Source organism: Phaenicophaeus curvirostris, chromosome 2 (assembly GCF_032191515.1).
Source record: "Phaenicophaeus curvirostris isolate KB17595 chromosome 2, BPBGC_Pcur_1.0, whole genome shotgun sequence".
NCBI lineage: Eukaryota > Metazoa > Chordata > Aves > Cuculiformes > Cuculidae > Phaenicophaeus > Phaenicophaeus curvirostris.
In genome coordinates this window covers 64,476,295-64,500,943 of record NC_091393.1, presented here as the reverse complement: position 1 = coordinate 64,500,943, position 24,649 = coordinate 64,476,295, and the positions used below count along the sequence as shown (strand labels likewise).

At 42.0% G+C, this 24,649-nt stretch overlaps 1 protein-coding gene across 1 annotated transcript in view; it reads right to left on the bottom strand.

The window, feature by feature from the left end:
• PGBD5 (piggyBac transposable element derived 5) overlaps positions 1-24,649 on the bottom strand; it is a 66,706-nt gene that overhangs the window by 21,915 nt on the left and 20,142 nt on the right. The window contains exons 2-3 of the mRNA XM_069852311.1: positions 17,944-18,371; positions 9,682-9,816 (exon numbers count right to left, since the gene is read on the bottom strand). Of these exons, the coding sequence (XP_069708412.1) occupies positions 9,682-9,816; positions 17,944-18,371 (563 nt within the window). The remainder of the gene's footprint in view (positions 1-9,681; positions 9,817-17,943; positions 18,372-24,649) is intronic.

Below are 24,649 nucleotides of genomic sequence, written 5' to 3'. Positions count from 1 at the left end.
CTCTACTCACTTTTGAAAGCTGTCAAGTTTGTGCTTTCCCCAGTGCTAAGACTGAGGAGTAGCTAATTACAGTAAATCATTTGGGTTATTAATCAGGACTCGAGAGAGCAGCTTAACAGTGGAATGCATACAAAAGGCAAATTGTTCCAAATTTACAGGAAAAGTGTTTCATGACTATCAGCATCAAAATTAAGATTAGGTTACTAGTATGTCAGCACAGAGACCACACATCAAGCCCTTAAAATCTACAGACAAAGCAGCAGAGACAAAGGATGCAACAACATTTTGACCTTGGATTAGCAGTTGAGCTAAAAAAAAAGCAGGAATCTTTAAGTCTAGAAAAATGTCCTATACCTTCCCTCCCCTACTGCAGTAAGTCTTGGTCAACCAAGAGTCTCTCCTGCTCCATGCTCACTTTGCATTCCCCATAGAGCATCCCTCAAGGGATGAGACAGCCTACTGGTGAGTCAATTGGTCCCCCACCATGGGCTGGTTTGGATCTGTAAGTAGCTGCTTAAGTGCATGCCTACCATGCAACTGTCTTCTGAGATACTACAGTTTTCCTAATAGGATACTCTATACTCCATAGGTTTTGTTAGCAGAGCTCCCTGTGTATCTGGCACCCTCCCTATGTGCCCCTCTCTATCTCAAGGTTCCTTGAGTGATTCTCATCCCTCCTTGCTCTGTTCACTTCCCCAGTGCTCTTTACCAAAACATCCATGCCTGCTACTGGACATCCATGCTCGCTTCTTCCCCCAGTGTCAAATTTATTCCCATTCCTATTCCTTGGGCATTTCCATACCTATTCAAGCACGGCTTTTGTTCTTGGCATCATTTTCTTTGTTTTGGAGAAGCACCATTGAAAGCCTTATCATGCTCAACTCTTTTGGGAAGATAGGTGACAGCAGCATAATGCTGGAAGACATAAAGGCTGCTGTGAAACAGCAGCTGGGTACAGACAACTGGCAAAGACATGGCTTCAAATATCCTTGCAAGTGCTTGCAGTCCTATTTAACTTTTGCAGCCTTAACTTTTCCTCTCCCCGTCTTCTTGTACAGCTTATTTCATTCTACCTCAAATCACTAAGATCCCACCTACCAAAGCTCATAGCATCACCCCACTACCCTCTGTAATGCATCAGGAGTGGTATTTAACAGTTAGCAGTCTGCAGAAAAAGCACAGAATTGCCCAAAATTGGCTGCAACACCTTCACAGGCACCGTCAGAGGCTGCTCCCCAGAAATATTTGTTAAACTGTTCACCAAAGCTTCTGGTTTGTCCTGTGACAGCTTTAGAGCTTTGGGCCCTTCCCATGTGCTCCAACACCAAAACTTCATCAGAAGTCTAGTCATCGTTCAATTATTTTATTTCTTACTAGAACAGCTATGCATTCAATTCTGCCACCTCTCTATCTACTGCAGCCCTACTGCACCGCATACTTTCAATTCAACATGTTTTAATCCCATGCAGCTCTCTCTTCTCACATCATTTAACTCATCCCTCAAACCCTCCTCTCTTCTGCCTTCAGTCTCCTGCAGCATCTTAACAGTCTCTTCCCCTTTAAAGCCTCACAGTGAGAAAAAAGCTTCACAGTCTCTTGCTCATCTTTCTTTCCACATACCACTGCTTCTGCCTCCTCCCATCACAAATGCAAAAGTAGGTATCGATCAATATATCTGAATGCCCAAGTGTTATGGTATGGGTGAAAACTGCTGAGCTCTTCCAAACCAAGAAAAACAGTGAAAACTCTTCGGGAAAGACCATTTGCCTACACAGAAGCAAAGAGGGAAAGACATAACGTTTATGAGCAGAGGACTTCACACACTGACAGGTGAAAGGCAAGTCGATCACCTGTCATTCATTAATGCAAACCAAGCCTGTTCATCTTTAGAGACAGACTGTGAGAGAGAATAAGGAAGACCTCAGAGTAAACATCAGTACTACAAGCAAACAGGAATTTCCTTACTCTGTGCTAGCAATTTACTCTATGGAAAATTCATGTGAGAAGTTAGTAAGTTCTTTCTAGAAATTTGGTAAAAAACCCTGAGCACTTAGGAACAAGAGCTGCATCTTGACCGCACATTTAAGAATGCCCTAGAAACTAAAATATTGGCAACTCTGCTTATATTTAAAGCTCAGATGGCAAATTGAAAGCACTTGTGAATAGCACATCCCAAATACTCCACATTCATACATAATTAAAGCACCCCAGGGTACAATTCTCAAATGAAAAAGATGACATTTAGAAGAATAAGAAAGTGGTGGAGGTATTCATAAACAAAAGGAAAATTTTGAAGGCTACATTGTGCAAAATATCTCACAAAGGGCAGACCCTAAACAGCTACAAAACAGAAGCCAAGTGTTTAGATGATGCAGTTTTAAAACCAAGAGAACAAAGAATGGTACTGTCATACTTTTTGGATCAAAAATAGCTGTTAAAAAGATAACTTAATTTTTCTATAGACTTCATAGCCAAATGCTCAACTGCTCATTCCTAGCACTACTCTCTAGATCCTACCTCACTCTGTCTTCCTCTCTGACCCTAAACATCATCTCTTAACTGTTGTCACTACCACTGCTTTTCGGAGAGCCTCCCCCTCCAGCCCCATTCCAAACCTTTTGCAGCCAGTATTCCTCCCTTCTTTAATGCCCTTTCTCAGCCAGCTCCTAGGTCTAACTCTTCCTCAGCAGCTGTTGGCATCACTGAGGGTGCTCTTACTGAGAATGGGTCTTTTACTTTGTCTGAGTCTCTCTTCCTCCTTCTCCAAAGGCTATTTTGAAAATGCATGAAAGGCACATGCAGCTTTCCCCTCCTGTTCCTACCTAGCTCTTGGGGTTCCCTACAAAGCTCTTTCCTTGGTCTCCCTCTCTTCTCTCTCTCTCTGCCTCCAATTTTGAATTATTTCAACCTGCATTGACACACAGATCCATCTAACATCTTTGTACTGAGGACTGGTAAATCCCTGTTTTCTCTGCACGTGTCCTCCAAATTTTCTAACAAGAACTTCAAAGGACCAGCAGAAAGATGCTGGCAGAGTTGACAATGCAAGCCCAATACAGTTTAATATAAAGCTCTTCGTTTTCCTTCCCTCCTCCATACGATTTCTTTATTGCTGACAATACTACATGTATGGTAGATCATCAACCTGTGGATCATCAACCAGATTTCACTCTGCAGCTTCTCTCAGGCCAGCCACATTCATGTCAGCCAAATTAATTATCTTTAACACCTCCATGATAAAGCATTTCCTATTCTTTCAAATACCTAAGAACTGCCTAAGAACTCCCCTCAATTACTGCAGTTATTGCTCTTTCCCGTGGCCTTGCTGAAATGTATCTTGACATCCACACAGTGCTTAGCCCCAGAGATCACTTGCTTCGAACACGACAGCCTTCTGCCAGTTCCCTCTTCTTTGCAGCATCAAATGGAAACAAGCCTGGAAAATTGAGTCAGCCCTTTGCTGTTTGCCCTCCCCCTCCTACTCAGTTCTTCATAGACCTTTTCAGTATATTGATTCCAGCCCAGGTTTGCCCTGTGAAGCCAGACATCCCACCACTGATGTCAAACAAGGCTATGTTTGCTTCTTTCCATGCTGCCCTTCTGCCTAGTTGGAAACCACTGCTAACCCCTGCAAACCTCTTTCCTTTTGCTCTTCAATACCTTTTATAGAACAGAATCATAGAACAGTTTGGGTTGGAAGGGACCTTTAAAGGTCATCTGGTTCAAACCACCTGTAATAAGCAGAGACATCAAGTAGATCACGTTGCTCAGAGTCCCCTCCAGCCTGACCTTGAATGTTTCCAGGGATGGGGCCTCTGCCACCTCTCTGGGCAACCTGTTCCAGGGTTTCACCACTCTCATTGTAAAAAAATTATTCCTTATATCTAGTCTAAATCTACCCTCTTTCAGTTCTAAACCATTACCCCTTGTCCTATCATAACAGGCCCTGCTAAAATGTTTGTCCCCATCTTTCACATAAGCCCTCTTTACGTACTGGAAAGCTGCACTAAGCTCTTTCCAAAGGCTTTTGTTCTCCAAGCTGAACAACCCCAGCTCTCCCAGCCCTTCTTCACAGAAGAGGTGTTCTAGCTCTCTGACCATTTTCGTGGCCCTCCTCTGGACCCACATCAAAAGGCCCATGTCTTTCTGGTGCTGAGGACTCAAGAGCTGGATGTAGTGTTCCAGGTGGGGTCTCGGAAGAGCAAAGCAGAGGGACAGAATCACCTCCCTTGACCTGCTTGGCCACACTTCTTTTTGATGCAGCCTCCGTCTTGTATTTAATTGCTAAACTTGCTAGGACAGGGATTGTCTTTGTGGTCTGCCTACAGCACCCAGCACACAGGGATAGGATCCGTGAGGAGTGTTCCCATGGCAAAACTATTAACTAAGGAAGAGAGGAGGCTCTGGTGCTTCTAGCCTCCTCCCCCAGGCAGAGCTGCACTCAGTAAGAACAGCTGCAGAAAAGAAACAACTACACAGGTAGTTTTATCATCAGAAACTCCAAGCAACACAGACGGGAACTAAAAAATAACCTTAATTCCCACCTGAAAATAGACACTATGATTGTGTGTAAACTCTGGGATAGATTTTGCATCAAGTCAAATTAAGATGTTTTGTTTTCCCATTCATCATGAAACACAGTAAGATAGTAAACCCCACAGAAAGTAATGGGGCTGGCCCATCACACATCTGCAAAACTACCTTTCTGCTTAATACTGGTGAGCATGAGGATAATTGACTTTTAATTGAAATCTGAGATTCTCAGATGCTGACAATACAGAACTGCATGCATAAAAAGCAGGAGCCTGGTGGGAGCCAGAGGAAGAAAGCAGATAGGATTTTCCAGCCATCAATGACTAACAAATGAAGGCGATCAAATTTCCTGGGATACCCTCCCAGCCAAAGCCTGACCTTGAGAACCTCCTCAAAGCAGCCGCTACATCTGCGCATTCCAGATGCAACTGTGCCAGCAACAGAGAAATTATCAGAGTACTGTTTAAAGAAACCCAAGGGCTCAGACTAATCTCTAAACAGAACTTAAACAAGCTGAAACACCAACATTTCTGAGCAGCTTTATTAAACAAATGCACAGATGGGTAACTCTCCTGCAATACTGACCTTGAAAATAAAGCTCACTCCAGGCTTATTTACCCCTCCTTTTCTCAGTGAATGCACTTATGAGATGTGTTGCGAAATTATGACTTCTTTGGGGAACAATCACAGTTTCCCTGAATTCCAAAAGTAAGTTCTTTCTCTGTAAAATCAGCAAAGTTATGAAGTATTCAAGCTGACTGTACCTACTCTCTTTGAAATTAAGATTGAACTACAGCATTCACTGTAGAAACGTGATGTTTACATTGTCTGGGGTTTTTTTTTCTGCAACTGAGAGTTCTGCCACTGATGTGTGCCCTCAGATAGCCCCCTTTACTGAGACTGACACTCTTCAGGGAAAGAGCCATTTCTTACCCTCTCATTCAGGGGCAATCCTGATTGAGGTTACACACATTAAATACCACTATAGTGCAAGTCACTGATTGTTCAATAAGGTGTCAAAACTTAAGCTGCAGAGACATAGTCCTTTTCCTTAATCTGTTCTGACTCATCACTTCAGGGTAAGCGGTGGAAGGTAGAAACTCACATTCAGTCCCAGAACAAGGATCTAAAAAAATTCATAAATCTGAGTGACACATTTCACAGTGATATTAGTGAAAAACGTAATGCATTATTGCAAGAACTTTCTGCCAGTGAATAAAAAGCAAGTGCAGAGCCCATGTGGCTGGAAGCATGGAACAGAAGAGTGCCCAGAATACAGTCAGAGAACAAATTTCATCCAAAGTAAAATGAAAGAATACACACATCTATAAAGTAATCTCTTTTCCACCATGATATCACTTGTTTTAAAGTGAATAATTAGGTTGATGAGCTAATTCCATTAGCGCCTATCATAGTGATTAATATTGCCCAACTATCCCTTTGCAGTGCTTTCTACCATTTATATGTTTCCTTCCAGCTTTTTGATTGATGGCTCTTCAGATTAGGGGCTGTATTTAGGGCTGTGTTTGTGACATGGGCCTGTGGTCCAGGGCAAGGTACTATGGGAACAGCTTGTCCTGCCTGACTACCCATGCGGTTCACTGCATGGCATCACCTTTCTGTGCTTCTTTTTCCTGCAAAATGACCAGAAAAACATCTTGTGCAGGGGAAGCTATGCCAGGAAAAAGCACCAGTTACTCATGGCTACCTTCATTCCTCGTGAGCCCCACAAGAAAAGGAAATGGAGAGCATGACACATCCTACCAGGACAAAATATCTAGCCCTGATCTGATATTTGAGCACTCTGCAGTTTTTGATGAACTCCACTGCTATATCTAAAATGAGAAAGAGCCCTACCAATTATATTTAGGAACATCTTTTACAAGCAAGTTTTCTAGACTTTTTGAGAGAAAAAGAGAGAAATAAAAACTGACACAAACAGAGCTTTGATTTGAGCAGGATGACTTACTCAGCAAATACTCTAAGAAGAAACACTTCTAAGCTGCTACAGTCATTTAAACTGCAATCAAGATATCAAAATACTGGTAATACATATTTAGGAAAATATGTTGGAGGGAAATGAGGAAAGCAAAGAGAAGATGGAGCAGAGAAGGACATCCAAGGTCCTGCAAGCCGAATATGCTGTTCTCATTAAATTAGGAAGAAAGAAATGAATAGACCCTAAGTCCTCTGCTGCAGCAGCAACTGCTGCCACCTTGACGTCCAGCATCCAGGATGGGTGAAAAAGGCAACAGTATCAGAGTAGTTTTGCTGCCTGCTTTGTCAAAGTCAGCCCTCCTGGAGGCCTTCTAACCCTTTGAAAATTTTTGTTCATGTTCCCAGCTGCTGTGGATGTATATTTACTTTGTTTGAATGATCTGTCCTTCCTGCATGTTCCCACTTGGCCAGCTGACCATGAAAAGGTACTGAGCAACAAAGGTATTCACTGCAACAAGATGCTTTGCTTGAGAAATTCTGAAGCAGAGTTGTGATCTGAAATTGTGCAACCATCTTAAAACAGAGACTTAACTGTCAGGGTAGAGTCAAGTTATCTGTGTTACAGAAAAATGAAAAGTAGACTAATACACATACATTAGTTATATTATGCATATATAAGACTATGCATCTTTTTATACCCACAAGCAATACTTAGTTTTTATGCCACTCCAGTTCCATGAATGACTTATTGAGCCAAACACCATTTGCTTAAAAAAAAAAAAAAAGTAATTCAGAGTTTTGTTGATAAGAACAAGCAGACAGAGGAATGTGGGGGGTCAGATAGCTAAAACTCCTAACATTAACAACTGCCCTGTGACTTGCCAAACAGGAGTTCTTCATAGAGTAGTTCAGCATGTGACTTCAAAACACTGATATCAATTTTACATTAGGAAAACAAACCACCCAACTATTTTCATTGTTGGAAAAGCGGATCACTGGGAAAGCTGGGATGTCTTCAAATGGAGATTTTTTTTAATATTAGGCTCATCATTCAGGTTTACAGGACCTTGCTTTTGGCCAGGAGCATCAGAGACCTCAAGGTTCCCTCCATTCCCAAAAGCCAGTCACATGTAGCTCACTCCTCTCTTCTGCCTGGGATGCCTCACCCTTTTATAGCTATATATTATTCAGATTTTTGAAACTGAATTAATCCAATTAATGAAGTGTTTATAGTCGTATTTTATTCTGATTAAAATTATCTCATTACCACCATGTGGAAACAATGAGAGAGAGAATTCATCCAGACAGTATTACATAATTTTTACATATTTCCAAGTGGGTACTGTAAGGTTTTTCTGACAGCAGACAGGTGATAGACCTGCCAGTTCTTAACTATGAAGCAACAAATACTTCCTTCATGATGGCAGTTTCACAAGAGATGGAGGGGAAGGTGTGCACATAGAGAGAGAAAACACTGGATTTTCTTCCTGTTTTGATCAACTCTCTTTATAGGTTAAACAGAAAAAACTCTCCTCCATTCAGTACAGAAAATAAATGAAACAACCACCAAATAAGTGGTCTGGATTCTGCAAGATCTCTTGTAAGGTGGGACACATAACTGAACACAGCATTTCAAACATACCATCACTGGAGATACCCATCCTCCACAGACTAGGTTTTTCCATTTTAGCATGAAGGTTTACGTTCCTGTATATTCTCTTCTACCATTCCCTAGGGTCCCTCTCACCCAATCATTTGACCATGATGATAATTACAGCCAAGTCATGGAATGAAAATAGAAGGCGGCTGGCAAGATGATGCTGGATGTCATGCGGATGCAAGCGAAGCGTAAGTACCTAATTCATTAAGGGAGCAAGAGGATTAGGGTAGTGCTGAGCATCTATTTTGTTTTATTTGACAGTCCATTAATTTACTCTCTTAAAGGACAGGACAGGAGGTGCAACGTAATTATAGCTCAGAATCCGAAAGCTCTGGCACATTTGAAGACTTATTAGTTTGGTGGCAGTTGGCTGGGGGGACCACAGCAAGAGAGATCAGCAAAGTTCGTGCTCACTGTACCCATTACACTTCAGTAATAAGCTGCGTGTGAGACTGGAGATAAAGGACACTGCCTCTTTATAGCAAATGACTTTCCAAAAGCCTTGAGAGTGGAAACTTCCAAGGATGCTTCACAAGGTGAATCTATTTTGTATCAGACAAAACAACTGCTTTAAAACCTAGATAGAAGATGTACGGTTGTAATTTTCTTCTTAGAGGGAACAGCACTGCTGAACATGCAAACCGCTGTTCCCAGGGAGCCTCTTTTCTTGCTTAGCTACTCAAACAGTCGTAGTGATTCACCGATCAAATTTTATTGTGAACCAATGTTCAGCTGCAGCAAATCCACAACTTCAACAGGCATTCAGCCTGAGAAGGCAGTGTGCATGTCCCACCTGCATCTCCAAACTGCTGCTCTAGAACATGCAGGACACCACATTTTCACAGAAGCTCGTAGAAGAAAGAAATACGAGAAAATATCTGCACCCTCACCTCTAGGTATCAAAATACATTGCCAAATTCTTCAAGAGCTCTCAAAAATACATCAGCAATTGGGGAATCTGAGAATTTGAAAAGTTGTCCCCTATGCTTTACAGCACTAAATCAAACCCTTTAACATGTCTCCCACTCAAATTCATATCTCACCTTGAAATCACATCAGATTTTATCTCTTTGGTAGGGAGGTAGAGGTATGAAAAGAGATGTAATAGGGAACGCTGCTAATATGTTTGTCTCAGAATAAAGGATGTTTGATACTACACTGATTTAGTCTGTTGGACTCTGTTGGCTGTCACAGAAGCAGCATTACACTTAGAGAAGCTGACTCATCAAAAATGACAGAAGTCACCGTATGTAAACATTTAGATAAGCTTCTGGTGCACAGATAGACCTTTTAACCCCATTTCAATTTAATTAGCTTAGGGCTGGCAGCCAGACAGACGGTATTAGAGACAGGCACCCTCAGTTAAATCATACAGCAAACAGAACATCAGGAACTTGTCACCGTCCTCTGGATCTAGTAACTGGAGGAGTCAGAGACCTGCTGCATTCAAGACTGTAGGTCTCAACAAAGCTATGAACAGAAGGTGACTGTTACCTTTGGTCTAGCAATACATTTAACTGAATCAAGACGTGTGAAGAGGTAAAACCCACCTGGCAGATGAAACCAGTGGATGAGCACTGCCGAACCCAGAGACTGAATTTCCTCTTTTTCCTTTTGCGCAGCTCTCTCTCTGTGCACGTGGCAATGAAAACAGGATCCTCATCAATCAGGGGCTCATGTAGTACCTAGAATTGGCAAAAAAATAGAGGAGGAAAAAGAAACAGAAGAATATGTGACTGCTGAAAAAAACAATAGTACTTAAATTTCTTCCAAGGAAATACAATCCTAGCATTGTGCTTGTGCATGTCACCTCATACAAAGGAGTCAAACCACTTTTGTTCAACACTGCCACCCGAAAAAGCCAAAGCCTGACCAAGCACAATCCATTGTGGATGGCTGCTCCACTTGGTTTGCAGACGTTACCAGGCATGGCTCTCACTTCTCACTATCAGCTACAGATTAACATCCCTCTAAAATGTGGCAGTGTTAAGCAGAGAGAGTGGGAGGAATTGTTAACAGCACTCTTCTCTATGCTTCATCAGCCTAATCTTGTTTATCTTCCACCTAAACGTGCCCTACAATATGTTGTAAGGAACACTCCTTGGTTACAACAAAGGAAAACAGAACAAAGAGGGAGAGGAGTTAAGGGAGAAAAAGGTATTTTCTGCTGCCAGTAATGGAGGTGGTGAAGAGGTGGAAAATAATTTTTGCTTTCTGCATCCAGATGATGAGAAGATGTAAGTGGTTCCCTATTCCTTATAGTTGTTTTGTTATACTTCTCTCCATTAATTCTGTAGCAAATTCAGTTGGTTTTACACTATAGAACCCATCTACAGAAAAGCACTACTACCTCCTTGCATTTTACAGGTAGCCATGCATAACACTTATATCCCTGATGGCATGGTGTGTGAGTTGTCCAACAAGTCACTTGCGAGAGTATAAATGCCTGGAAACTGCTGAAAGGTCTCAGCTGATGAATGCTGACCAAATTCAGACATCTACATCTAAATTAGAACAAGTCATTGCAGGCTCCCCTCAAGTACACAAGGGGATTGCAGTCCCAACAGGCCATAATTCATACATGTAAAATAAATCAGATGGGTTATGCCCTAAAGGAGCCCGTACTTTCCCAGTGACCATCCCCAACGCAGAAGCTCTTGCCCTCAGACTGACCCTTTCCACTTTACATGTGTGCTACTTTTGTGCATATCTGCACACAGCCAGTAGCAGAAATGAGAACAAAGCCACATTAAACTTGGGAGCAAGGCTCGTAGGAGACACATGGTGGGTGAGCATTTAAGCACCCGTGATAAGCAGCTGCTGGCCTCCTGAATACAAGCCCTTCACTCAACATCACTCTGACAGCCCAAAATAGGTACCCCATGCCCTCCCCACACAGTGGCGGCTGCAGACTATTTTTTATACACACTCCACTTCTTAACAGCTCATAAAACATTCACAGGACCATCTGAAAGCACTCTTGTGAAATGTTCAAATTATACACCAAAACGCAGATGCAGGCTAGGAGAGCTGCATACAAGGCTATTTTTTCTTAAAGCTGCAGCTGCCCTATTTCCCCACTTGAGCAAATCATCTTCCTCTCTGGAGGTCCACATGAAGCACCACTCTTCCTTTCTACCACCAGGCACATTCCACTTCAGGGAATTCTGACAGTGTCTTGCAAGTATTAACTGTGCTCTCATTTGATTTTGGCTTTCTTCTTCTTCCAAGAAGAGGAGAGGACCAGATCCCTGGGCATGGGGTTGGATACACCGTTAAGAATTCCTCAGCTTTTGGAAAAGCCCTCTTACCTGCCAGATCCTGCAGAGTGGTGTGGTTTAACTGTTATAATCTCCCCTGCTACAGGATGGGGAACAGCAGAAAGTAAAGGCTGTGTAAGCATCACTTGAGGAATTTTTTTCACCCTCTGTCAGTAGCTCAGTTCTCTCTTCTGCACCACAACACCAGCTCTCCTCACAGCAGCTCTATTGCATCCTGCTTATCTTTCGCACTTTTTCTGCCTTCTAAAACATATTAAGGCCTGTCAGCCTTAAATTTACAATGCAAATCTGACTTCTGAAAACCTCTCCCCATCTTCCTTTTCTTCCTGCCCATGCTCAGCCCTGCCTTCCCCTAGGACCCAGAGCTTCCCTTCTCTCCCCTGTCTCAAACATTTGTCATTCCCATTTCTCCACAGGAAGACCAATGCTCCACTGAATTCCCTACCGAATTGCTGGGAAGACAGAACAAAAAAAGGAAACAAAGTATGGCAAGATTTGCTGTTGCTGCAAAAATGGAATGCAGACAGGCAGGGAAACTGAAATCAAAACCCTGGAGCTTGCTCTTCTTTCTTCATCCAGAGACAGTGGGGAGACAAGTGTTCTCAACCATCCAATTGCAATTACTGCTTCAACAGCTGTAAAGGACTTTGCAGCTGCTGGAGCAGCTGACCCTCATCTTGTTTTCAAAGGGGGCAATTTGTTGCTTCTGGCACAGACATGGGTTTCTTATGACAAAAAAAAAATTAGCCCTGATGCCACAGTCCTATTTGTTTGTTCACACTCCCCCATTTCCAGTCTCCTTGCTCCTCCTGTACTCTCAAACCCATCTCTTTGCCAAACCCCCATGCAAAGTGGTATTTTTCCCTCTCTGCTTCCTATTCTTGCTGTTTCTGCAATACCCACTTTTCCAAGAGTGAGGTTACCATCCCGATGGTATATTCTTTCCTGCATCTCATCTTTCTAGATAAAAATCTACTTTCAGGCTTAATTGACTCCTACACATATTCCTGGCTGCCTTTTCACCATCTTTGACTCACTCTCCAAGCCCTCCCCTCTTCCCATTCTGAATTCCTTTGATGCAAGATATCATGTGGATTTCTTCACAGAAATCATCCCCATATTCTTCTCCCAAATCTTCAGTTTTGTTCAGGTCTAAGAGGCTCCTCATGCAGTTGCTTTACTCCCCAACAACTACCCCATTGCTGGGTTTTTTTTTCCTCTTCTTTATAGCCATCCTCATCCCTGCTAGATCTGTTTGCTAAGCTTTCACTTTTTGTTTTCCCTTCAAAATATACATGCACTCCAAGTGTTAGAATCTCATCTTAGAGTCTTGCCTCTCCAGCAATCACTACATCTCATGTCATCTTCACTGAACAAAGCAGCTAACCGCTGTCAGGAGTGCCTTTCTTTCTTCTCCATTTTAGATAATATGCATAGCTCTTTCCACTCCACAGTTCCACCCATCCTACTCTCATCATAACACAAGTAGGCTTGTAGGCAAAGCCCAGAGGCACTTCAGTACTTGGACTTGCTGCACTCCATTGCCTTAGACAATGAATCGACAGGTCCGGGAGATAGCTCATCTTCTGTTAGCTTTATGGCCATGCTCAACACAGGTTTCCTTTTAGCCCATGTCCCGGATGAACTGCCTCAGTTTGCCTCGTCTGTGGCTTTTGATAAGTACCATCCAGTCGCAGAGTCCCCTGGGTAACTGTACACGTATGCACAGGGTCAGCCTCTGCAACAGTAGCTTGTGCTTCTGCCTCTTTGCTCCAAAGCTCCTCCCATCTAAACTAAATTGTCTGCTAGCACCCGACATCTCTGCTTGCACACCTAGCTGTCAGTTCTGGTTTTATTACGCTACATTTGAGAGCATATCCTTTCCCTTAAGATAACCCTTTACTATCTCCTTTTCTGGTCATCGCAGACATCTGCCTCTTGCTGTTGCAGATCTCGCTGGCCAGTGAATATGAATGTCAGTGTTTACCTCCAACTCTTTGCAAGATCTTCTGAGCCAGGCAACGCCTGCATTTTCCATGTTTCTGAGTAACAACTTTCCCACCCACTAACATTTTCAAGCCCACAGCTACCCTGCAAGTTTTCCTTTTGTCCTCAGCGTAAGGCAATCCTTCCCTACAGATTGCTGCTGGAAATCCATTCTTCTAGTCAGTCCATTGCATTGGCCACATCATTTCTCTCTGATAGCTCTTGTTCTCCAAGGTATCAGATGGATTCTCTCTCTCTTCACTTTCAAAGCCTCGTTCAGCCTATCCACATTTTACTGATCCTCTTTGCCATCATTCAAAGGTTAACTTCCACCTCTGATGGAGGCATGATTTCACACTTCTCTGCCAATTTTTTCAGTCTTCAATCAACTTTTTTTTTCAAAGAAAAAGAAAAAATGTGTTCTTACAGCACTGCATTTCCATTAGGTAATTTAAAAATAGCTGTCAAGGTTCATCTTGTGCTGTCAAACTCTCCTTAAAATCTGGCTTCACCAGAGGATCAGCCAGCTAAGAGCTACAGGATATCAGAAATCTACCTTGCTATTCAATGTTCTTATTGCTCCTCTGTCTTACTCTTGCTTCATGTCTTACGCTTGGCTGATGTCCTCAGACTATTTAGGTTTTCATGATTTACTCACAGAAGCTCTAAGACAGAACAGTCCTAATTTGGGACCAGCACCCTTACCCACAAAGAATCACTTTGAAATTACAAAAACTGAGATACAGATATTTGAGCAACATCTTATAATTCAGAAATGTCCAATACCAAATCAACACTTGTTGATCAGGACACAAAAGAGCTATGAGTTGATCAGCCTAGCTTTGCCCCTTTTAGTTTTCAGAGAAGCTGTTGTGTAATGCTATGAGCTGGCTTGGAAGAACTATGTCAAAACTGCTTAGCTGTACCCTATGGTACCACTGAGAGTAAAACATAAACAAGCGCCCTAGTAACTGGTCAAATTTTAGCACCATGCCTTTGGAGTAAGAGGTTAGAGTTATGTCTCTCCTTTTGCCAGGGAGTTCATTACTGCCTGAGGTAAGGGCTTAAGCTGGCTGTTCCCCACTGATGTTTCACAAGGCAGATGCAGAAACATTTGCTTCCAAGATGCCAAAGAGAAGATACTTTGCATTGAGAGGGAAGACGAGAGTGCCCAGAGTTGTGCTCCTGACCTCTCCCTCACCAGTCAGGGGCAGCCAGAGACAGCAATCCTGTCTAGTCACGTCCCACTGACAAGCGCATAAGTACTCAGCAGGCACAGAAGGATATTTGAGCACTGATCTTATTTTCCTGAGCTCCTCTGGTTTCTGGAATTCAGTGTACATCCTTGGCAGGTAAGTACCCTTGAATTTGTTGCCGTATACCTCCTGAGGCTTCCACTTGTCAACAGTGGCGCAGCTACAAAGCTATGTGGACCCCAGCAGAAAAGAGACAACAATGATGGCAGGAACTGATCCAAACCTCCACCTCTTGTTGCTTAGGTAGAGGCAGTTATTTACACAAAAGATGCAGGGGAGGGATAGGATGCAGAGAATATTCCTGTCATTCTTATCCAATCTAGGTCAGAATACTTCTTTTTTTCCATTTCAGAAACTGAAGCTAGCACTGCTGATACACAATTATAATGTTCTGGGCTTTCAATACTTTCATAAGCTGGAGAGTAATTATTTCCTTTTGTTTGCTCAGTATATTTAGCAAAATAATTATAATTCAGTAGACTGTTTTCTTTGTTCTGGTATATTGGTATACTTCTCTCTCTTTCTCTGTTTCCTTTCAGAGAAACTGTGGTGTCATTTTTGCATGCAAACTTTGGGGGAGGTGCCTGAGAAAAAAACCCTTAGTATTTTCTGAGATAGAAATTCCACTTAAAGAATATTTTCTAGTTCTCCAAAAGCAAAATATCAAATCTGCAGAAGCAATAACTGAAAGCAGATTTTGCACTGCCTACCTGACACAGACTGCCTGCTCTATTCATAGGGGTGAGTTAAACATGACATCTTTCTAAACCCTGTTCTGTGAGTCCACATTGCCACAGGAATAAAGTCAACTGTAATTCTACCGGCAAGCCCAATGCAGCCCTGCTGCATCCAGCAGCAAGGAGCCCAAGTCATCCCTCTGTTTGATGCCACTTACAAGATGTTAGCCTAAAGCTCAGGCACAAACCATCCAGATACTCTCTTATGTTTACAATACAAGAGTAGCTTAAGCAATAATTCAGTTTTGAACTTGGTATTCCAGGCATCATCAATTACAGAAACCTGGGCCCCTCTTCTCAAAACACTTTCAGAGGCAGCATACCCAAAAGCACATTGCAATGGGTCTTTCTCCTTGTCTTTTCCCTTTGCTACTGCACAATTGGGCTGTTATTTTTAATTATTTCTACTATTCCTCACTAGGCCTGACATTCTGGGTTTAATGTGTACTACAGTTTTCTATTCTGCACTTAAGGCAATTTCCAGGGAGAGGTCTCTCTTGTTTTGAGCAGATGGGTCCATGTCTCTTGAGACACGTAGTGTGAAGCCCGGAGTGATCACACCGAGGAGGACTTTAGGCATAAGGCTCCTTTTGAGAGGCCTGGAACTACACTAGACTACTGGCACTACACTAGAGTATTTTTAACAACAGATTCAAACTCTTTTTCTTTCACACAGAGTTATTTTTGAAGCTTTATTTTAGTGCCTTTTGTTTCGTTCAATACCACTGAAACATGCGGTACAGAAATTACTGACGTAAACACTGGCAAGGGATCAGAGAAGTAGAGAGGGGAGCATGAGAACTGGGCTGTCATTTCTTGCCCCCCTCTATTTCTGTTTTTTTACCAAGATCAGTACAAGCGCACATTTTGCTTGTGGAGACTTAGATCTATTTTGCCACTGCAAATAAGATGCTACGATTTTGTCATTTCTGTTCTCAAGCCTTGCTCTGGAGGGGGGAAGGAAGAAGGGATATACATGCAAATCGAATTTTATTCTTTAATGGATTTGCACTCACAGCATGTCCCACAGCACACCATTATAAGCATTTACATTAGACACAGTGATCACATTTCTGAAGCCTTTATCTTCTGCCCATTGAAGTCAGCGGCCGTAAGGATTAGATTTCATATCTTAATGAGAGCTCAGTCCCAATAATACTGTGTCTTTCACTGCCTGTTTTGTCTTGATGGAAATGCACCTTGCTGGCACTGCTTAGTGAGAAAAGTCCTCCCTCCTCCTTTCTATCTTTACTGTAACAGCTTTTCAGACAGCTACATTGTCCTGAATTATACAGGTATGGGTTTTATTGTCTATAAAATAGAAGAGAACCACTGTAATCACTCCAAATTTATTTTAGGCACGCTTCAATGAATGTGATTTATCTATGTCTTCATTAATGTTGTGCAGTGAGCAAAAATGTAATGCTCCAGAGGGGAAACAGGAAGAAAAAGAGTAAGACGGAAACAACACTTTTTCCAAATGTCTAGATGAAATCTTCACATTGTGAAAACAGAGTTGATTAAATAGTTATTTCAAACAGTATCATATTACATGCTTATTCCTTTTTCTTTCCAAGCTCCAAAAGGAAATAATTCAGAGTAGAACAAAGTTTAAATAGCGTATGATGAATATTAAGAAAAGATTCCCTTTCACTTTAAAAAATAAATGTTCAACTGTACAGCTGCAGTCAGACAGCCACCAGCTATGAAAGTTTCAGTATTTAGTTCCCTACTTCGTCTGCCCAGACTATGGAGCACTCTTGCTGCAGAATGGCATTTTGCTGTACCCCTAATTATATCTGGAAATGAAAATTCATTGAAGTCCTGCTTACATTTATTGCTGGTAGTCTAGAAATATTTCCAGTTCACTGGCACTTCGGTTGCAAATCCACACATCAATCAGTTTTTCCATAGAAGCATCACCCGTCATTAAAAAACAGGACTGGCACAAAGCACAGCCAGTGCTGCTGAGGGCAGCTGACAACTGCAGTGATCAAAACCACCTGCCCCCACTACTTATTTTCCCTTTGCCCAGTCGTGCGTAGGTAGCTGTGCTGCTGGATGATACAGCAAGCATCTAACTGCTAAGGTCAGGGCCGGTCATTCCTAGCAAACCCAGCTGCTGCATCCAATCTGCAGCCTGTAGCAAGAGAAGCTACAGGTTCTCCCTCCAACCCAGCTCCACCAGTTCTGCCCTTTCCATCCTCCCCCACAGGAGAAGCCTGCAACCCATCTTCAGGATAGCAAAACCCAGTGGTTCCAAGCGCACTGAGAAGCCTCCAGGCTTGTTTAGACCACTAAAACAAAAAGACCCAGCTTGTAGACCATCACTTCTATCGAACCATGCCAGGTACCTGCACTGCAGAGCTCTAAGTCAGATCTTGCTGTACACTGGCATACGACAGTGCCGTTTTCTCTCATGTATCATAGAGGCACCGCAGCCTGGCTTCACACTGAGTTCCAGCTCTTTTTACTTTCTGCTTACGTCTTCAGTCATAGCACAACCCAGAGCACTTGGATTAGATGTTCCCAGCCAACCAGTTAACTCTTACCTGGGCTTGTGAAGGTCTGAAAGCAGAGTCAAAGCCATTCTGCAGAGAGTCCAGAAAAGGCTGGATTTTGTAGAGGCCATGCGTTGTCTGGCTCGAGCGGAAGGCCACGATGTGGAAGTACTTCAGGATCTTCTCAAACCGTAATTGTGTCATGATAAGTGCAATGCTCTTGTTACTGTAGAAGCCGCTGCTCCAGATGCTGAGAACGGACTCACAGTGGTGGATGCTGGTCGATATCATATAGCCTAAGAAGGCCTTCATTTCCGTCAAGGTGACGTCAATCCAGGCATCGTCCTTACCGAACCTCTCCTGGTACTTCTTGGCATACATGTTGGTTTGGACCACCATATTCTTTAGTACGTTGTCAGGGACAAAGAGTTGAAAAAAGTCCATGGCACTGGCAGTCAGGGGCATTTTTCGTGTTGGACCTAGGACAAAAGCCATAAAGGAAGATAAGCTCACTCCCAATCACTGCAAGGTATATTCAACACTAGCAATTTAAAGCAAGGCTAACTTACTTTCCTAAAGCAGGAAAACAAGGCAAAAGTGACTGCATGTCATCTAATTCCTTTGAATGTATATCCACAGTCTGACAGGTCTCATCAGGAAACTTCCTTCCTATATTGCCTGTCTTCCTCCTTTATTACACAAGTACAGCACACTGAATAGTTCTTCCACAGTTCTTCACATGCATTTGTTTGTAGCAAGACTTAGAGGGCACGCAAGTCTGTGAAGCAGCATGCATTTAATTTTTCCCCTTATATACTAGCTGTACCTTTCACCCTCAGCAGCTCTATTGGCCTTTTTCTGGATACTCTTATTTTTCACATGCGTGTCAAAGCAGTGCCTTCCTCAAAAGAGCCCAGAATGAAGGATGTCCCAGCCCACTAGAGAGAGTGCAGCTCCCATCCCACCTGACCTCATTCCTGGGCACTAGAAGCTGATCCCACCTTTTCTTTTGCACTTCCAACTCCAGCCCAACTAATTGACATTAATCCTGTGACTTTCACATCTGCTTCTGCTCCAGAAGCAGATGTGTGCAGATCATGCCTATGCACTTTGGAGTTCTGTATCTCTGCCACTATATCCTGCATTCTGACACCCCCAAGAAAGCACATTACCAGAACCATTACCAGAGATATCGTGCACATTACCAGAGATATCATGTGGCTAGCATCACTATCCCACGTCACAGGGAATATTTTTAGTGTTACAATGCATATGCTGGACCTCTTCCTCCCATAAAGTAACAAGCATTGCGGTCCTATGCTGCATTACTCTAGCTTTTCACTGATCTTGCACCATCTCTCCTAGTTTCAACTATTGCTTAAGAAAACTGGGTAAAAAAAAAGGGGGGGGGAGGCTTTGCGGGTTGGCAGCACTGTATCAGTGTAACAAAGTTATCCAGTCAGATATCAGATTACATTAAACTGAATTAGGAGCATCGAGCCTGCAATACCAGGGACACAGATACCAGTCCTTACAGCCCTCTTTCCTCTAATCCCTTCCATAAACTAATTAAGCTCAATTTAAAAAGTAGTGGTTTGCATGCTCCCACCCTGTAGCCATGCTTTAGTCACCAGGCAAGGGCTAGGGGAACAGAGACATTCTCTGTTCTCTTACAGAAGCAGTGAACATCAATACACCTGAGAGGGGCAGCATGGACAAACTCAACTGACACAATAGCTCTTAAGAGCAGTTCTACATCCCTATCCAAAAGCTAGTGTCGTGATTGTAACCACAAGCTGAGTGTTGGATCCATTAAAACTGCACCTTTGTTTAACTGCCTTCCTTCAGAAGGCACGCAGCTTCGCATTTGAAGTTCTGCCTATCAAGAATCTTCCTTGCACTACGAGGCTGCTTGGAACTCAGCCTTCAGCTCTTCTAACTGAATCAGAGCACGAGATTTACCGCCCTGTGACCTGGCTCCGCAAAGATCCCTTAATGTATTGGTCAGGTTGCATTCTCCATTACCCCTGTTTCTCAGCTCACATCCTTAGATAGAGCAGCAACTACAGCTTGCAGAAATTTTGCACATAACAGTACTACAAGGAACCACACAAATGCTGTGGTTGGACTTGCTCTTAAGCCTTAATGTTTGCATGCACTCTGGTGAACTCAAGCTATTAGAAGGAGAGCAAAAATAGCACCAAGACATCAAGACATTGGAACAGTGAACCTTCAGATTGCAAAGAATGCCAAAAAGAGCAATCAAAAGTGGATTCCCCCGCCCGTGCAGCAGGGAAAGAAACATGTATTGAAAGATGACTTTCAAATTTTAATTCACGAGATTGAGGAACTGGAAGTGAAACAGTTCAGTGGGAAGCACATTCCTCTATATAGCAAGACCAAAGAACAATCTACTTTCTGGTAAGGAGAGACCAGAAAATTTCAGCTTAAATGAGAATTACGAGACAAGAAGAAATAAACTTACTTAACCTTAACTTCTATTGCAATAATAAATACTCTTAGGAAGCAGTTCTCTTCTTTTGTTCAGATTTATATTCTGCTAGACTCCTATAGCTGGCATGAAACACTCTACAAATGATTCTGTATGAATGACTTGCAGAACATCAATTCCTCCTTCCCCACAACTTAATCAAGTTTTGACATTCTACAGCAGACCAGGCTTTCTGATAACTCACTGCACAGAGTATATTCTTACTTATGCAGGAAGTCTTGAGAAGCCTTCAGAATACAACTTCAGTACCCAGGCAACCTTCCAGGCAGATCACAGAGGTATGGAAGCAGAAGCTGGGAGTGGGGTAACATTTTAAATATTGCCCACAGTAATCAAAATGCATCCATAAAGCATTAAGTCTTACAAAGTGAAATATGTCAGTCTTGAGACATGTGGATATGGTCAATAGGCTGGACTCCATTGTTAGGAAGTCAACAACAGCCAGAAGCACAAAAGGTAAGTTTGTATGTAACTTGAGTTTTCGGTAGCTGCCCAAGTTTACCTTGAAAAGTGATCGTGTAACTGCCAGGTATACTGAATAGGACAATCCTTTCTTCCCAGCAGTCCCACTCTAGCCCCACATAATCTCCTATCTGCTCTCCATGTTGAAATAAACACACAAGATTTGTATCCCATTTGCCATGCAGAACCCGTATAGCTCTAAAAAGTGAGCCAAATTGCTTTCTGACTCAAGCATCAACCTAATTGTTGACTAAATATAACTCTGAAAAACCCTGTATAATGTCATTGTCTTAAAAAACAGCTTTTATCAGTAAAGTAGGCACAACTGATTCATAATTTACTGATATGCAATAAAACAAGAGTGACAATGAATTTATGTAGGAAGATAACTGAATTTTTAACATGAATTGGGTTTGCATAGTTAATGACTAGTCTAAAATAAATTAATCAAATATAGCTTTCTATCGAAGTTTACGAATATGTCCCATATACAGAACCAACTGTGTAAGAAACCTAAACAGTGAATTTGCACTTTTTCAGGATTTTTACATTGACTTAAGTGGCATTTACTGAGAAAATACTGATATGAAAAGAGTTCAGTATTCCACGCATACACCGTTTACCTTTCAAAGCTTTACTCAGTGAAAAAAAATAGTGGCTTTGCCTAGTCTTCCATTCTCAGAATGAATATACAACCATGACTGCAAAATTCAGATTTTTCTCTCTTCTCTGCCCTAAAACATGCACAGGAAGAACATATTTATGCAAAGGTTTTTTTTGTTTTAAAAACCATTCAGGGTAATCAGTATTTCCAATATAGTTATGGAGTCAAAGAACAAAAGCACTCTTGGAGTTCCCAAACATGCAGCTAGACCCAGTGGTCTGTGCACACCCAGGGTGGGGAGAGAGCTATACCGAGTAACATCTGGCTGGGCAGCACACACACCAGCACTAGCACTTTGGGCTTACTTAAGTGACTTTGCAGAACAGGACAAATATGATAAATTTCCTCTGTTGTGATACAACTTGCACACACAAACTGTCCTCCTTCCTTCTCACCCCATCCATCAGCAAAAAAGTCCATGTGCAATCAGCAGCAACTCCCTTGCACATCATTCTTATTATAGAACCCTTTTTGACCAGGTTTGTTCTGCTTTCTGTTTTGCTCTCAGAAGGAATGCCTCCACAGAGCCACAGCTATTTCAACTGTAATAATAGACTCAAAATAAATTAAGAAGCTAAAGAAGGAAAGCCATTTGTGTTTCCACGCTGCAGACAGGATGGTGGAGTGGAGGTCAGCACCTCGCCCTCAGACTGCACGCATTGCAGAGCCCATTTTGGCTCAACTCAGCTCAGGGCAAACTGCAGCTGCCATGCCGGGTCCAATGCCTACTGAGAGAGGAGGCTGCATGCTGAACTTCTCAAACATTCACATTGTGGAAAATCCAGAAGGATTTAAGAAAAAGTTCATGTGAAACTTCTTTGTGACTATCCTTCAGGCAGCCCCTCCATATCCTCCTACAATCTCTGGTCTCCTCTCGCAAAAGAGTCCCCACCAGTCACATCTTCCCTCTGCTCCAATCCCACCAATGTTTCTAAGCCTTCCTTATTGAGCAGCACATTAGGGAAAAAAATAACTCCAAGGAAATTAACTGTTTTTTCCTTACTTAACTGGTTTGCAGGACTAAGTAACTTGAGCATACTTTTAATAGGTTAATTTATCCTTTTCCATTTTTCCTGTTCTGATTACCAACCTGTTACTTAGTAGGACAGAGTTCACAGACTCAGAATAAAAGATAGAAAGTTTCAAAATCTACTGTAATCTATCAGTGCTTACAACATAACACATAGATCTTACGGAGGTCAAAGCATTGTCATTTCGGGAAGGATAAATCTGATGTGTAAGAAGAAAATGCAGTGGAAGAAAATACTCCTTTTGCTCTGCTGTGCAGAAGACTTTGTGCTGCCATTCAAAGTGTAACCAGGGGACATGATACAGTATCCTGTTACCTTGAATGGCCCAGGTATTACAATATTTATGCCAATCCAAATGGCATGGTTTGGAAACAAACCTTGTACAGAGCTAATCCAAGGTTGACTCTGAAAATAATTTAAATTCATTAGCAACTGGTCAGACCTCAGTACTCCCGAATCAGGCACAGGAGTGGTAGAAGTGTCCGTTTAAGAATTACAAGTAATTTTATTGTCCTCTTCGAGGAAAAAAATCTAACAATTTATAGTCATGCATAAGGACAGCACATTTAGGTGTATGATATACAGATACATGCTTAGGAGAAATCTATCTAGAACCTGTTATTTTTTTGGCAATTGGGAAGTATTTTCTCCTCTGACTTATGTACAGCTTTCAAAGACCAGGGTCTGAAAAATCCAATTAATTCCTTCTTCTTGTGTCCAAGCTATTAGAGACTGTTTTATATTCCTGAGAAGTTACATTTCCAAAACTACAAAACATGATTTTTTTGGGGTCTTATTTAGAGAACATAAAATAATGCTGATGGAAGATTTCTGTCAGAAAATACACATTCATCAAAAAAATAATGATATTTTCATGGCAAATGTCAATTGATGAAATATGACAGACAGTTTAAACAATTTTGCATCTTTCTCAATGAGTAGAGACCAATACAAACAGCTGAAAAAAACACAACAAAATAAACCCCCCAATGTTTTGCTGTTTCCCAGGAGGGATATTTGAGAATTTCAGTTTCACACTAAGTTCCCTCATGTAAGCTTTTCAAGCACTGGAGCTTATCTGGCTTATCAGAAAATCAGTTTCCATATCAAGTCTATTCTTAATGACCTGGAAGAAATGTACACCAGACCATTCTCGAACCACAGTCAGTTTGACAGCCTTATGACAAGCCTGTCAAGACAGCTCAAAGTAAGTGCTGTTTATTTCAGATACTTCTCTCCTGTAGGAACTGGGCAGCAAGGATACAAGTCTTTAGTGTAGGATATTATGCTGCATGTATTTTGTTCACCTTCGTTAAAAATGCCCAGAGTTTCCGTGATGAGTCTACTTCGTCAAGTCAAAGAAGTCATCCTAACTTATATAGCTGTCATTCTGACCAATTTTTCAGGGCAAGTAGATGTTTGTGTTTCCTATCTTGGTAGACGATTCTTATTTTCCTTTGGGACTGCATAGCACAAAAATTCTATATAAATGATCAAAACTTTATCCATACTGTGGAGTTGCCTGGAGCTCAGACCCAGCCTATGAAGAAGCAATTAAAAACTCCCTCAAACTCCCAGACAGACACTATATTTGCTTTCTTACCCAAGAAAGAAGTCCTTCCAAAGATGATTCTCTTCATAACGGCTCTCTCAGCAGCCAATGCATTTGGGTAAGTTTTCACTAGGTCACCTTCCCCCAGAAACTCACTTTGCACCCTTGGCTGGGCACTCAGTAGCACACACTATTGCTCTATGTTTGGTTTCATTTAAGTTTATTCCAAGCTATTTAGCAAAGAGTGATTTGACTGCACTTTTCCAACTGCTATAACTAAGCCTTTGACAATGCCTCCACATCTGCACATAATAACTGTAGTCACAAAAATTGTTCCAAACAGCTTTCAGGAAAGGGCACTTTCTCTTCCCTCCTCAGCATTAAAAAGGACTGTTTTCCTCACAGCACAAACAATAAACTGATCCACATATTGCACTCTGACTGCTATTCAGAGAGAGAATGAAGGGTTGGTCTAAAGGTGATCCAAAGACAAATGAAAAAGGACCAATAACCAGCATGCCGCTGCTCCATGCTAA